At 36.1% G+C, this 13,531-nt stretch overlaps 1 protein-coding gene across 1 annotated transcript in view; it reads right to left on the bottom strand.

The window, feature by feature from the left end:
- Window positions 1–1,011: 1,011 nt before the first annotated feature.
- COL3A1 (collagen type III alpha 1 chain) overlaps window positions 1,012–13,531 on the bottom strand; it is a 38,536-nt gene continuing 26,016 nt past the window's right edge. Inside the window, exons 33-51 of the mRNA XM_082397487.1 lie at window positions 12,243–12,296; window positions 12,095–12,148; window positions 11,319–11,372; window positions 10,491–10,598; window positions 9,988–10,041; window positions 9,652–9,705; window positions 9,296–9,457; window positions 9,072–9,179; window positions 8,005–8,112; window positions 7,270–7,323; window positions 7,074–7,181; window positions 6,540–6,593; window positions 6,047–6,154; window positions 5,697–5,750; window positions 5,493–5,600; window positions 4,329–4,623; window positions 3,534–3,721; window positions 2,909–3,151; window positions 1,012–2,149 (exon numbers count right to left, since the gene is read on the bottom strand). Coding sequence (XP_082253613.1) covers window positions 2,003–2,149; window positions 2,909–3,151; window positions 3,534–3,721; window positions 4,329–4,623; window positions 5,493–5,600; window positions 5,697–5,750; window positions 6,047–6,154; window positions 6,540–6,593; window positions 7,074–7,181; window positions 7,270–7,323; window positions 8,005–8,112; window positions 9,072–9,179; window positions 9,296–9,457; window positions 9,652–9,705; window positions 9,988–10,041; window positions 10,491–10,598; window positions 11,319–11,372; window positions 12,095–12,148; window positions 12,243–12,296 — 2,115 coding nt within the window. The 3' untranslated portion in view covers window positions 1,012–2,002. The remainder of the gene's footprint in view (window positions 2,150–2,908; window positions 3,152–3,533; window positions 3,722–4,328; window positions 4,624–5,492; window positions 5,601–5,696; window positions 5,751–6,046; window positions 6,155–6,539; window positions 6,594–7,073; window positions 7,182–7,269; window positions 7,324–8,004; window positions 8,113–9,071; window positions 9,180–9,295; window positions 9,458–9,651; window positions 9,706–9,987; window positions 10,042–10,490; window positions 10,599–11,318; window positions 11,373–12,094; window positions 12,149–12,242; window positions 12,297–13,531) is intronic.

Genomic DNA, 13,531 nt, shown 5'->3' on the forward strand with positions numbered 1-13,531 from the left:
GTGTCCACATCCTAAGCCCTGGATCCTGGGAATATGTTATATTACATGGCAAGGCAAGGAGGAATTAAGATTGCAGATGGAATTAAGGTTGTTAATCAACTAACCTAAAAATGGGGAAGTTATCCTGAATTATCTAGTTGGGGGCAGGGCTGATGTAGTTAAAAGAGTCCTTATAAATGAAAGATGAGGCAGGAGAGCCAATGTCAGAGTGATGCAATGTGAGAAAGACTTGACCAAATATTGCTGGCTTTGAATATGTCTAAAATGAAACTGCAAGGAATTTAATTTCTAATGCATAACACAAATAGACTCAGATAGATAGATAGATGATAGATAGATAGATAATATTTCTGAAAATATGCACAAGAAACTGCTAACATTGGTTGCCTCTAGCTTGGAGGATAAGTAGACTAAGAGTCTTGACATTTGACTGATGGAATTTTTATTTTTGAAAGGATTATTATTATTAATTATATAGAGTGAATACATTTCAAACTATAAAGTCAGGTATGCAAGACGATGCTATTTTCATTTGCAGTAACTAAAAGATTAATAACTTGTTGATGGAGAAGGGGCTGACTCAAGAGGGAAATGAGGCAGTGTTTAGAGGTGGTAGAAAAAGCCTAAGCTTGCAACTGTTCTTAATATTAATGTCTGTTTTGCCAGACCCTGCTTACTTCCTTCTAAATTACCAGCAATTTCCTCCCTGATTACTACCACTTTGGAGACTCCCTAATTTACTATGTTACTATTTCCAGGGATTGTGTCATATAGAAGCCCTCAGTTTTCAATATGCCCCAAGGAGTTCCACTAAATATGATCTAAAAATCTGCAAGATTCCCCATTGCGCATTATCTCTGTTCCCAGCATGAGTTATATCATCTCATATTCCTGAAAGTCATTGCATTATTAAGCCAGAGAGCTAGGATTCAATATGCTTTTTTCAAGAAAAATCACTAGATTGTAAACTTGCATTTTTTAAATCTATGAAAAGTTGACAAAAACCAGGAATGTTTATTATGATATTTTATTATGAGTGTCTGTAAGAAAAAAAAGATCAACAACCACATACAAGCTTACAAAGTTTAATTTCAACACATTCTCTGTTATTGTGACAAAAGCAGCCCCAAAATTTGTTTTTTGTTTTTGTTGTTGACTTTTACAGGTTGCAGAGAAAGAGTCCCCGGCAGTGACACACCAGGAAATCTTTTTGACCGGAGACATGTACAGATGGTGTACATCTGTGTTTTGAACGTAAGGCAACAATTCTGACCTAGAGTTTTAAAAGTGAAAGTACATTAGCACCAGAACATGTGTCTTTAAAGTCTTGCCAAATATTGGTAATCTTGACCAGCAATGACAAGAAAAAGGAAAAGCACCTTTAAAAGCAGTTGATATTCAAGATTAAAATAATTATGGCTTCAAAAATATTTCTTTAAATTCTTGTACTACACTCTACTCTTTTTCTTTTAACCAATATTTTAGGAACTTAATCAGTGAAATTTATAAGTTTTGGTATTTTATACAATTTTTTTCATCTTATGGGGCTTATAGAATTCATCTGTGTTTCTGACCAGGTTGAGGTAGTTGAAACAGGAAGGTCTTTTCTAATTTCATGTTTGACTATTTCAGAAGAAAGGTTATCTTTTGATGGTAAGCACTGTCATTGCTCTGCAAATGGGCTAGGATTCAAAGAATGTAACACAGTGTTATTAGAAGAGTGTTGAAGTTTATTTATTATAGCACCACTGAGACATTTTGAAATTGGAATTGGTAAAAAAATAGAACAAAAAGCATTTGAACTGTATTTGGTGTAACAGCAAAAAAAAAAAAAAAAAAAAAAAAAAAGTATTCTTTTTTGGTCAAATTACACTTTTTCCAAAAATTTTGGAAATAAATAACTTGAACTTAGTTGGTCACTTGTACTGGTTGACAAGATTAGAACAAGAGGAACACATATGGAGTGTGAAACTTTTTGCTGGGATTTCAGATAGAGTTTGGTTTATAAAAAGCAAACAGGGCCAACGTCCACACCAAATTCTTGATCAGGACCACCAATATCGAAGGGTGCAATATCTACAATAGGTAGTCTGACGGCCTTGCGTGTTCGATATTCGAAGACTGTTTTGCCCCATTCCCCAGTGTGTTTCTGTAAAAAAGAGCAAAAAAAAAAAAAAAAAAAAAAAGTGATCATGACATTACAATTACTTAGACAGTTTCTGTGTTTGACGAAGTTAAAAAAAAAAAATTTTGTTGAAGGGAGTTGCCAACTTGCCATGTACATTATCTTCCATACATCTGAGACCTGCTCCAGTTCAAAGTGAGAATCCTCCCAGTTGATAAACCATATTGTTAACCAAAAGCCTTATAGGGCTTTAGGGTAAACCCAACAAGGAGATTGCCACAGGCCAGTCCATTCTCAGAAACCTTGGTTCTGGTCATTGTTACCAGGTATAGAGCTGGTTTACTAAGAAGTGGATAGGTCTCTCACATTGGAATCTGTTAATATTAGAAGTGAATTCTCCTTCTGTTCATAAATGATAATAACAAATGATTGATTTAAAGTTAACCTTTAAAATTAAAAAGAGATTTTAGATTGAGTCCGTATGATGGCAATTATGTAGAGTGGATAGTAACTGTCTAAATTATCTGGCAAAGTTTATATCATGGATTTAAATTTCAATTGCTTTCACATCAGCTGGTTTTCACCTGGAGGTTGAGAAGGTATGCTCATTTTTTGTGTGATTTAACCTTCCCTGGAATGAATCAGTAGATTCAATATAACTCACACCAAATGCCATCTTTTGTTCACCCTCATTATTTTTATTCCTTCTTTTCAAAGTAGCATGATTAAATGAGAAATGCTAAGCTCATTATGATGCATGCTTATAAAAATGCTGTTACTTACCGTGCAACCATCCTCCAGAACTGAGTAGGTGAATTTGCCATTTCCTTCAGCCTTGAATTCGCCTTCATTTGAGCCCATCAGCCTCAAGGCTTTCTTCACATTCCCACTGGCATGATCCATGTATGCAATGCTATTCTTGCAGTGATATGTGATGTTCTGGGAGGCCTGGCTGGAGAGAAGTCGGAGGAATGCCAGCTGGACATCGAGGACATCTTCAGGAAGTTCAGGATTGCCATAGCTAAACTGTGATAGGGAACAAATAAGGCTGGTCAAACATTTTAGCTGCAATTATACATAAGGGATTCATGCAGTGTAGTATGGTCATTGTAATATAAGTTGTTCATATATTTTATGTATGACTATGTCTTTATTGTATGTATAACATACAATGCTAGAGTAAAGAAGATCTTAAGAATTGAAGAAAAGTTGGTAACTTACGAAGAATAATTTAATCTAGTTTAGCTTTTGAGAGACAAGTTATAAAAGTAGTTACCTGAGTATATAAAAATTTTTCACTTTTCTATTTATTAACTAAATTTGTTTTGTGATGAACAAATGGGAGGAACAAAACAGTCAGGTAAGTAGAGATGGATTAGTTAAAGAAAAATGGTATATCTTTTCTTACCTGAAAACCACCATCCATGGATTCTCCAAACCAAACATGTTTCTTCTCAGCAGCAGAATTTGTCCACCAGTTCTTACGTGGAATAGTCAAAGGACTGGCATTTATGCACGTTTCCCCAGTTTCCATGTTACAGTATACTTTAATAGCGTCCATCTTGCAACCTTGGTTAGGATCAACCCAATATTCTCCTGAATAGTCACAAAAAGGACAATGGAATTGGTTATAATATCCAGTAATGGGATTTGGACCAAAATGATTTTGTAAGGCATTCATAATGTTGACTGCTAATGTATTTGTATTTTATGTATTTGTACTTTTATAGTGTAGCAGAATAGAGGAACTTTTAGATTGCTTCTTAATTTGAAAACATTGATAATTAAATTTATTGTAAAAATTGTTTCAATAAATAAATGTTGCAATAATTAAATTACAAATTATGTCTGCATCAAATTACAAACACAGTGATATACGTTGTTTATCACTCAAACAACTTTGTGATGATATGAAAAGACATGCCAAACTATAATCTGTATTAAAATTTCTGTAAAACTGTCTTTAGATTTTCCTACGTTTGGCATATTTTGAATTTACATTACAGTTTAAGTACACCTACAAAATTCATGTTTTCTTACTCAGAATATCAAGGAATTTCAATTCAACTAACATTCTTTAAGTACTGTCTCTGCTATATAATGTTTTCTATTCCCAGTAAAATTTTCATTTCCCCTAAATTCTAATATAAGCAGTTTTCTCTGTTATCCTGTTGCCATGAGTGTGAAAGATTCCCCAGCGTACCACTCTTGAGTTCAGGATGGCAGAATTTCAGGTCTCTGCAGTTCCGAGCAGGGTTTTTACGAGAACCATCAGGACTAAGGAGGCTTTCTATTTGTCCATTGACTGATTTGAGTGAAGTCATAATCTCGTCGGTGTTGATTTTGTAATCCATTGGTTCATCTCCATAATATGGGGCAAAACCCCCAGATTTTTCACCTCCAATGCCAGCGATGGCAGCAACCCCACCACCACAGCATGGACCAGGGGCACCAGGGGGCCCAGGAGGGCCTGGTTGTCCTGGGTGGCCAGGGGAGCCCTAGGAAGGGTAAGAGCATACATCACTGAGGGGCACTTGTTCGGTATCCACTGAAAAAAATATGTTGCTAGCCCCCCAAAATGCATTCCAAACAATTGATATATTGTGTCATAGTAATTGTTTCAGTAAAAGTTTATTTGGCTTGTTTTGTGATCAAATATTAACCAATTTATAACTATAATTCATTGTTATGACACTCAGTGTGTTCCAGTGTGTAAGAAGAATTGGTGTTGGAACACACATTTTACTCTCTCGTGTTTCCTTCTGTATAAATGATGTAAGCAATTCTAATGCTGACATGACAGAGGGGTTATGATCAGGAAACTTAGATTCTGATCCCAACTTTGGAATCTAACTTTGTGTTTTTTGGGGCTAACCACTTAACTTATTTGTGTTTTAATTGTGTAACTTGTGGGGATAATAGCTTTTCTTCTGTTTACTCCAGAAGTGTGGGATAGGAATGTATTAGGAATGATGATATCAGTAGCAAAACAGGAGACATGGAAGCCGTTTGAGAAGTGGAATGTACTTTATACTTGTAAATCATTAAGATTATCATAATTGTGAGATCTCTAATATGAGATCAGCTCTGGCAGAGTTCATCTTATTAATTGGGCTATGTCTTTATTCTGATATAACTGTTACCTGATAAACTGTAAGAAAGGTTTTTTTCTCCCTGTCATTATAGAGTGATGAGAAAGTCTTCATGTGGTGGAGAATGTCTTAAAGTCATTGTTCAGGTCCTAAATTAGGTTTGGTAATTGCATTGTGTTTAACTCACTATCTCAGTTTTAAAATATTGTAAAGTGTTTCTGAAAATGTGAAGATTAAAGCAAATTAAATACACATATTTATAAGTGATATCTTACCTCAGATCCTCTTTCGCCTCTGTTACCTCGAGGCCCTGGTGGTCCGATGGGACCAGGGTGTCCACTTGTTCCATCTTTGCCAGGGGGCCCACTGGGTCCAACAGGTCCCTAAGAAATTATCATGATATCACAATGCTAGAATATTTTCCTGCAGTGCTAACATTTTAAAATATGGACCTTCCAATATCTTTCTGTGGTACGTACTCTGGGGCCTGCAGGTCCTGGACTACCGACTGCACCTTGGTGACCAGAGGGACCCTGAAAGGAAAGGAAGGTGAATATGAGTGAAGACTTTAAAAAGGCTTAGGACACTGTATGTTCAAGATCAGATCAAGAAACATAGGGATCATGATAAAATATGATTTCCTTTTCCTTTAATATCCCCATTGTCTCATGCCAACTACTATTTCAAATAAGCCCTCAAATCCATTTCTAATCTCTTTTAGCATAGACTTTCACAGATTAACATTTTTCTATCATTGGTCTCTAAGATTTGCCTATCTCATTAGTTAAAATGCATTGAGGGGATTTTCTAACAAAATGGATACACTTACCGGGGAACCTGGGGTACCTGGGTTACCAGGGAATCCGCGATGTCCTTTGATGCCATTAGTACCACGTTCACCCGTTTCACCTTTGTCACCACGTGGGCCTTGGGGACCCTTCACAAACACATTTCGAGTTAAGGTCATACACACATACACATTGGAAAAACAAAATAGGATTTATAACAATTAAGTCCATTTTATAACATTTTACAAGCTAGAAATCTCATCAACAAACACTGCATACTTGGAACGATAAAGATTGTTCTTGTGGTTGTTTTGATCTTGGACTGAGAATTGTATGGAGCCCCAATAATTGATGTGTAATCTCATAGCCCCAAGGAACTTTTAGATCCTAAATTGCTTTCTATATCATCAAAGGAAAGTTTAAATTTGGTTCCATAGTTATGTATTTAGTCATCCCCTTTTGCTGAGCATGCCAGAAAATAGAATATTTCCTACATTGTAGAACTAGTTAAAAAAAAAAAAAAAAAAGACTTACAGGAGGACCTCTTGAACCAACAGGACCTGGGGCACCAGAAGGACCAGCAGGGCCCTAAAATAAAAATAAACAAATGAACATGCACAGGGAAGTGTTTATTTATTGATACAGTTTTGTTTTACTTAAACGTTAATAATTTCATTGTGAGGGAATAATGATATGTTTGCTATTATTGAAAGTTAGTGTTATTTTCTCCTTAAAAATCCTTTACCTGTTTACAGCTTTACCAGGGGGTCTGAATAGGAAAGCTCAGAAAACCCTGTTAATTCAACTTTATATTGACCAAGTGGATATACACTTGGCGTGATTAATACCATTTTGAATTTTAATAATGAATTCTTCATTGACTACTGCCAGAAATTCTCATATATCTTTATTACCACAGTTGCCTAAGGACTGACTAGCATACAAAACTGTGAAACAATTGAGAGTAGATCTTTTGGTTGGCAGATATGACATTCTATTTTCTACCTACTGAGCTCCTTATTGAGGAAAATAGATAAGTAGGGAAAGATGAAGTTCATGAGAACTCACAGTTTCTCCTCTGTCACCACTCTTTCCAGCTGCACCGACAGGGCCAGGCGGGCCTGGATGACCAGGAGCACCAGGGGGGCCAGGAGAGCCATTTTCACCACGGTCACCCTGTGGACAAGTTCACAGTTCCAAAATCGATCTGATCAGCAGCTATTGTTTTAATTACACAAACTTATTGTACATGTGCCTGTTATACCTTGCTACCAGGAGATCCATCTCGGCCTGGCAGACCATCTGATCCAGGGTTTCCCTGATTAAAGAAAAAAAAAAGAGGAAGAAATGAAATCAAATTCTTTGGAACCATTTAAATACCATCTAAGCCATGCATTCTCAATGGGAAAAATATCATCCTAAAGAGGATAAAATTGGTTCTTGGGAGTGAAAAATCTTAGATATGACAATGGGTGTGGCCCTGCAAGGAGTGACAATACCTAAACAGATATGCAGTATATCTATGGTGCTAAAGTTTCACAGGGTGAGAGAGCAAGAAGTGACTAGGAAAAAAAGTCTAAAAAGGAGCCTTGGGGGAGAAATAATAAATAACATCTTGACACACTGTAATTTAAGCTGATAATGGAAATCTACATTTTAAGGAAAGACTAATCACAGATAACATGCAGAATATTTTTACCCAGAAGGAATGTTGTAAATTGGGGCTCTCCCTATCCCCAACTTTTTTCTCATTTAGCTAAAGATCATATTCTTTTCCATTAATGATCATTCATCGGGTAAATACTAAAGAACATGAACATTTAAGGCTATTCTAAGTTGTAATAGAAAGAATATCTACTACTAGAGAAAGAAGGAGAACTTTGGCTTGTGGCAATATTTATACTTTTAGACCCAAAGTAGGGCCCAATTTGACCCTTGCTTAAATAAATTATCAAATACTACCCTGCTTATTGTGTATTTTCTAAGAACTAGTACTTACATCTCTTCCAGGTTCACCAGCTGCACCAGCCAGACCAGGAAGACCCTGGGCTCCAGGAGGACCACGTTCTCCATTGAGACCACTAGCTCCTGGTTTCCCATTTTCACCCTGTGTACAAAAGAATAAAATAAATTTGTGTTTTAACCTAAGAAATCAATTAATGTGATATTATCAGCTGTCTTTATTTCCCAATTTCTATAGAATTTGTTCCTAAAACTATCCCTGCCATAGGGGAAAAGCTTTGGGGAAGCAAGCTTCTTGTCTTTTCTAACTTGCCCAGTGAACCTGGATACCAAAAGGTTGAGTAATTACATTGAGTCTCATATTAGAATACATCCTAATATGAGGTACATAAATAGACATGGCTATTGTAAGAAAAATATAATGATGAGCCATCATGAAACTATAGGTTTGTGGTACCCATTAGAATTAGGTTATATTGAACATTTGGCTCTATTTAAAGAATACATACATTTATTGGAAATGTTCATATAAATTGACTAGACTTAAATATTATATTGTAATTTCACTACAATCATATATGACATTTAGTTTAAAGAGGTGCTCAAAGTGAAAAACGGTGTGTCCTAATAAAATACGATTTTATTACCCTATTTGCTAAATAAATATTTAAGACGTTAAGCACTAGGATGTTATAGTAATATCAGTGAAAGAAAGTCAGGAGTATAAAATGAATTGAGTTGATGGATAATTGGTATCAATTAAAGGCTTTCATAGGTCTATAACCTGACATTATTTCCTGCTTCAAGACTGACAGTCAGCAAACTGAAGAATGCTGACAAGTTTCCTAACAGGTATTTGAGATGACAAGATATTTTTCTGTGATATCAATCTATTTGTTTTGATGTTCAAGGCCAGTCTATTATGTGCATTGTTTTTGTGTTCCAGAGACTTTTAGTAATATGCATGCTTCCTGAAAATTTGAAAATATCAAGAATTTGCATCTAATTACAGGAAAACTTGATCATTACATACTTGCTATGTTTATGTGATGTCTGAAGACTATCAAAGGAAGCGAGAGTCCAGTGAAAGATAGCTATACTCACCTTGAGGCCCTGTGGGCCGGGGCTGCCCCTACTACCTGGCATGCCTGGTGGGCCTGCAAGACCTCGTGCTCCAGCAATCCCTGCAAGTCCAAGTGGGCCTGGAACTCCCTGTTGTGACAGATAATGAAATCTTAGTTATTATTTATGTGACTATGTTTTCCTCTGCTGGATTTGTGATTGAAAATAAAGCTACTGTCAATCAATAGAGCAAAGAAACCACTCACCGGAAGGCCCTGGGAGCCAGGTGGTCCCTTCTCACCCGGCTGGCCAGCATCACCCTTTGGTCCAGACACCCCAGGGCTGCCAGGAGCACCATTACTACCAGCTGGACCTGTGGGGCCATCTTTGCCTGGAGGACCACTGGGGCCTGGGGGGCCTGGGTTACCCTACAAAGAAATGTTTGAAATTTGAATATTTTATAATGAACAAGTAATTTTTTCCCCTCTTTTACCTGCATTCAAATAATTTTATATGGGGTTTAATACAAAGAGAAGTAGCAATGGATAATTTTCTCACCCTATGTATATATGAATGCTCTTTATGGAATATATGGTTAAAAAATACTTTAAAAAGTTCTTACATTATTGCCAGGAGGACCAGGAAGACCACGACCACCAGGGAAGCCAGCAGCACCCTGTGAAATTATAAATATATTTTTGATGTCAAAAATCAAGGAAAACAAATAATTAACCACTAAAAACAAATATAAATTGTAAGAAATGTGGTAGGACCTGCATTCTACTCTGGGATCGCTTATGGTTTGTTTTTTCCTCTTGGAATTTACATATAACTCACATATGAATGAGTGATTATAATTTTATACTCTCTTTAGGGATCTAGTGCTTTCAAAGCAGTTTTTATACAGATTGATATTACTTAATGCTTTTCAATAATAGTTAAGAGGATCATTACTTACAGGACCACCAGGACTGCCACGTTCGCCTTTGACACCTGCGGGACCAGGGGAACCCTATATGGAAGGGAGATGGAAATGGTTTATAAGAATAGCACCAAAATCAAAATTTGGGAAAAGCATTAAGCCTTTGAAAGTCAGTAACTCTACTTATCATGATAATCATCTTGTAATACATACAATCATTATGTTGTACATCTTAAACTTATACAATACAATGTTATATGTCAATTATATCTCAGTAGAACTGGGGGAAAAACATTACTACAGAAATGAGAAGCTACATCAAGAAAAACAAAAACAAATCCAGTAACTCTATGAGGACATTAAAATAACTTGACTGAGGTCATATCTAGATTGTTGGAGTCAAGCGTCAAACTCAGAACTGTATTCCTAGGAAAACTGTACCCTTGTCACCATGACAAGCTCTCTCAGTATGAAATATTGAAGTATCGACAAACCTAAGTGCTTTCCATTAGAAGGCTTAGAGAAAGAGAAATACTTACGGAAGGCCCAGCACTTCCGGGGGGCCCTGCGACTCCAGGAGGGCCTCCTTCACCTTTCTCACCAGGAGCACCTCTTTCACCTTTACCACCAGGCTCACCGTTCTGGCCCTGCATTCAGAAACAAAAACAGCCCGTGAGCTTACATCTTTCACAATACAATGGGCTTGTCCTTATTTTCCTTCAGAAAATAGAATTCTTCAGGTGGAGAGCTATTGAAATAAAATTGGAAAAGAAGAGTCTTTGAAGACATGGAAGAAACAAAGACAATGAAAATGTTTCCATGACAGGGACTTCCCTGGTGGTCCAGTGGTTAAGACTCCCAGCTTCCACTGGTTGGGGAACTAAGATCCCGCATGCCCCATTATGTGGCCCCCCCAAAAAGAGTTTCTATGATAAAAGAAAATTATCAAGAAAGTGGTAAGATGTACATTCTTTGTCATAAAGGAGAACCTCTCTCCGAGGATTGTGCATCTCAAAACAGTCACCAGTAAATGCATTTGAGAAAGATGGGGCTTAGAGCAAATTTTAATTAGTACCATCTAATAATGGAAGAACCTTTCAGATTTTCAGAGTGCTTTAAGTCTAGGGGATCATGTTAGCCTCATTAACCTGGCATAAAGACAGGCCAGGTGTTTTTATCTCCATCTTTTAAACAGTAAGAATAGAGATAATGTGTAAAAAAAAAAAAGGAGGTGGATAAATGAAACCCCATAAGGAATGAGTGGTTGAGATAGATTAGAATTCAGACTTGACTTATACTTCTGCTATTTTTCAGCGAGATAGTGATTCTGGGCTGTGTGATATGTATGTTTTAATGTTCATACTTACAGGAGCACCAGGAAAGCCGGCAGGTCCTGGTGGCCCATGTTCACCTCTCTCACCCTTAAGTGAAAATATACTCATTAGTCACAGTGAAGACATCTTCCCATTGGGAGCACACGTCATCCTCTGTATCATCTTATCTTTCCTTTAAGCTAAGAAAAGATAGTATTAGTGTGCAAAGCTAACTAACGTAGCTTAACCTCTGAAGACTTTTCCATTTCTCAATAAAATTCAAAGTAGACAACACCAGAACCATTGATTCCTTCTGCTTCTGACTGTGATATTATTTGCAAGGAAAATAATTTGAGAATTTTGAAGTGTTTAAAACACTTACTTGTATAACTTCTAAAAATGTAAGGATTTAAAAAAATAAAAATATGGTAAAAGTTTTGAGAAATCAATCATTAAATTAATTAATTAAAAACATTTACTAAGTATCTCTCCTGAGTCTGCAAACCCTGAAGGTAGAGAATTTTAGATCTAGAAGGAGGCTCAGGCAAAGATCCTATAGCTTTAAGAAATACTCATTTACAAATGCATATTACTTGTGCAATTTTTATATTTTTTCCAGAATTATTTAGGAAAGATGGCAAGATTTGAAATGGTCTCTTGTGAATTTTAGATTTAAGGACTTTAACCTTTCCTTGCATGTCATATGATGCCTAAAGACAGTATCCCATCATTGAGACTCAGGGCCAGAAGCAGAATTGCTAAAGAGGGAAGCACAGGTAGCTGCTGCCTGTGTGCGGTTAAAATTATGTTGAAATGTCTTAAACACTTACAGGGCCACCACGAGGACCAGCTATACCCGGAAGTCCAGGGGCACCACTTTCACCCTTAAAAAAGAGAAAAATAATTTATATTGCCCTGCATTCAAACAACAATGACGACAAAAGACATTTTCTGTTTCTAAATAGTGTCAAGTGTTACCTTATCTCCAGGCTGACCAGCTGGGCCAGGGGGACCAATAGGACCAGTAGGACCCTAAAGAAAATAGAAATATACTTTAATTTCGAAGATAAAAAGCATCATTTTCCTTATTAATCAAAGAGCATATCTAAGGACATACTGTTCATCTAATAAACTAGATAATATGATTGCTTTGATGGCTTGAATGATATGCTCTTCACTCAGTGTGTAAATACTGCAGAGTTTAGTAAATATAAGATTTCATGGATTATATAATTCAGTGGCAATTTATAGATTCATTTTTTCTTTCTATTGCAGAAGATAAATAAGATGTGATGTAAGATTTCACAGTCGTATCTTTTAGAATTAAAGTGCATTGCCTTATTCAATTGTATGATAATTCAAAATATTTCATTTAACCACTTAAAGTATTGTTACACATATTAAAGTTTTCACATTGAAGTTTTCAAATATTAAAGTTTTACTTATATTACATAAATAAAATATTAGATTAAAAAAATTTTATGATGGCTTACTCATCTAGTCTGTTAAAAATGAAGCATTTATGAATTTGTTTAAGGCAACTACAGTGAAGATAATGTCTATCTAATGGCTTAGTTATCATGTTTATTTGCTACAGTCATATCTAGGTGTTTACTAATGCGAATAGAATTGATTGTAATGTGTTTTTCTTTCCATTTTTATTTTGAAATAGTTATATAGATTCACAGAAGTTTGCAAAGAAATATACAGGAGAATCCTGTGCATCTTTCTCCCAGCCTCCTTCAGGATTACATCTTACACAACTATGGTATAGTATCAAACAAAGCAATTGACATTGGTACAACCCATAGAGCTTATTCAGTTCGCACCAGTTATGCATGCACTCATTTGTGTGTGTGTGTGTGTGTGTGTGTGTGTGTGTGTGTGTGTGTGTATGTAGCCTTATGACATTTTATTATGTGTAGCCTCGCATGACCACCACCATATTCAAGATATTCAAAGGTACAATCATCATAAAAGACTCCCTCATGTCACCTCTTTATAGTTACACCCATCTCCCTCTCCCCTATTCCTCAATTCTGGCAACCATAAAGCTGTTCTATATAATTACATTATTTCACAAATGTTACATGAATGGAATCATGCAGTATGTCCTTTTGAGATTGACTTTTGTCACTCAGCATGATGTCCTTGGTGTTTGTATAAGTTGTTGCATGTATCAACTTTTTATTGCTAAGTAATATTCCATGGTATGAATGTACCATGGAATTTCAATGTTTTTTAAAATCAAAAAGTTCCTTCATCAG

The sequence above is a fragment of the Balaenoptera borealis genome (assembly GCF_965194805.1).
Source record: "Balaenoptera borealis genome assembly, chromosome: 6".
Lineage (NCBI taxonomy): Eukaryota > Metazoa > Chordata > Mammalia > Artiodactyla > Balaenopteridae > Balaenoptera > Balaenoptera borealis.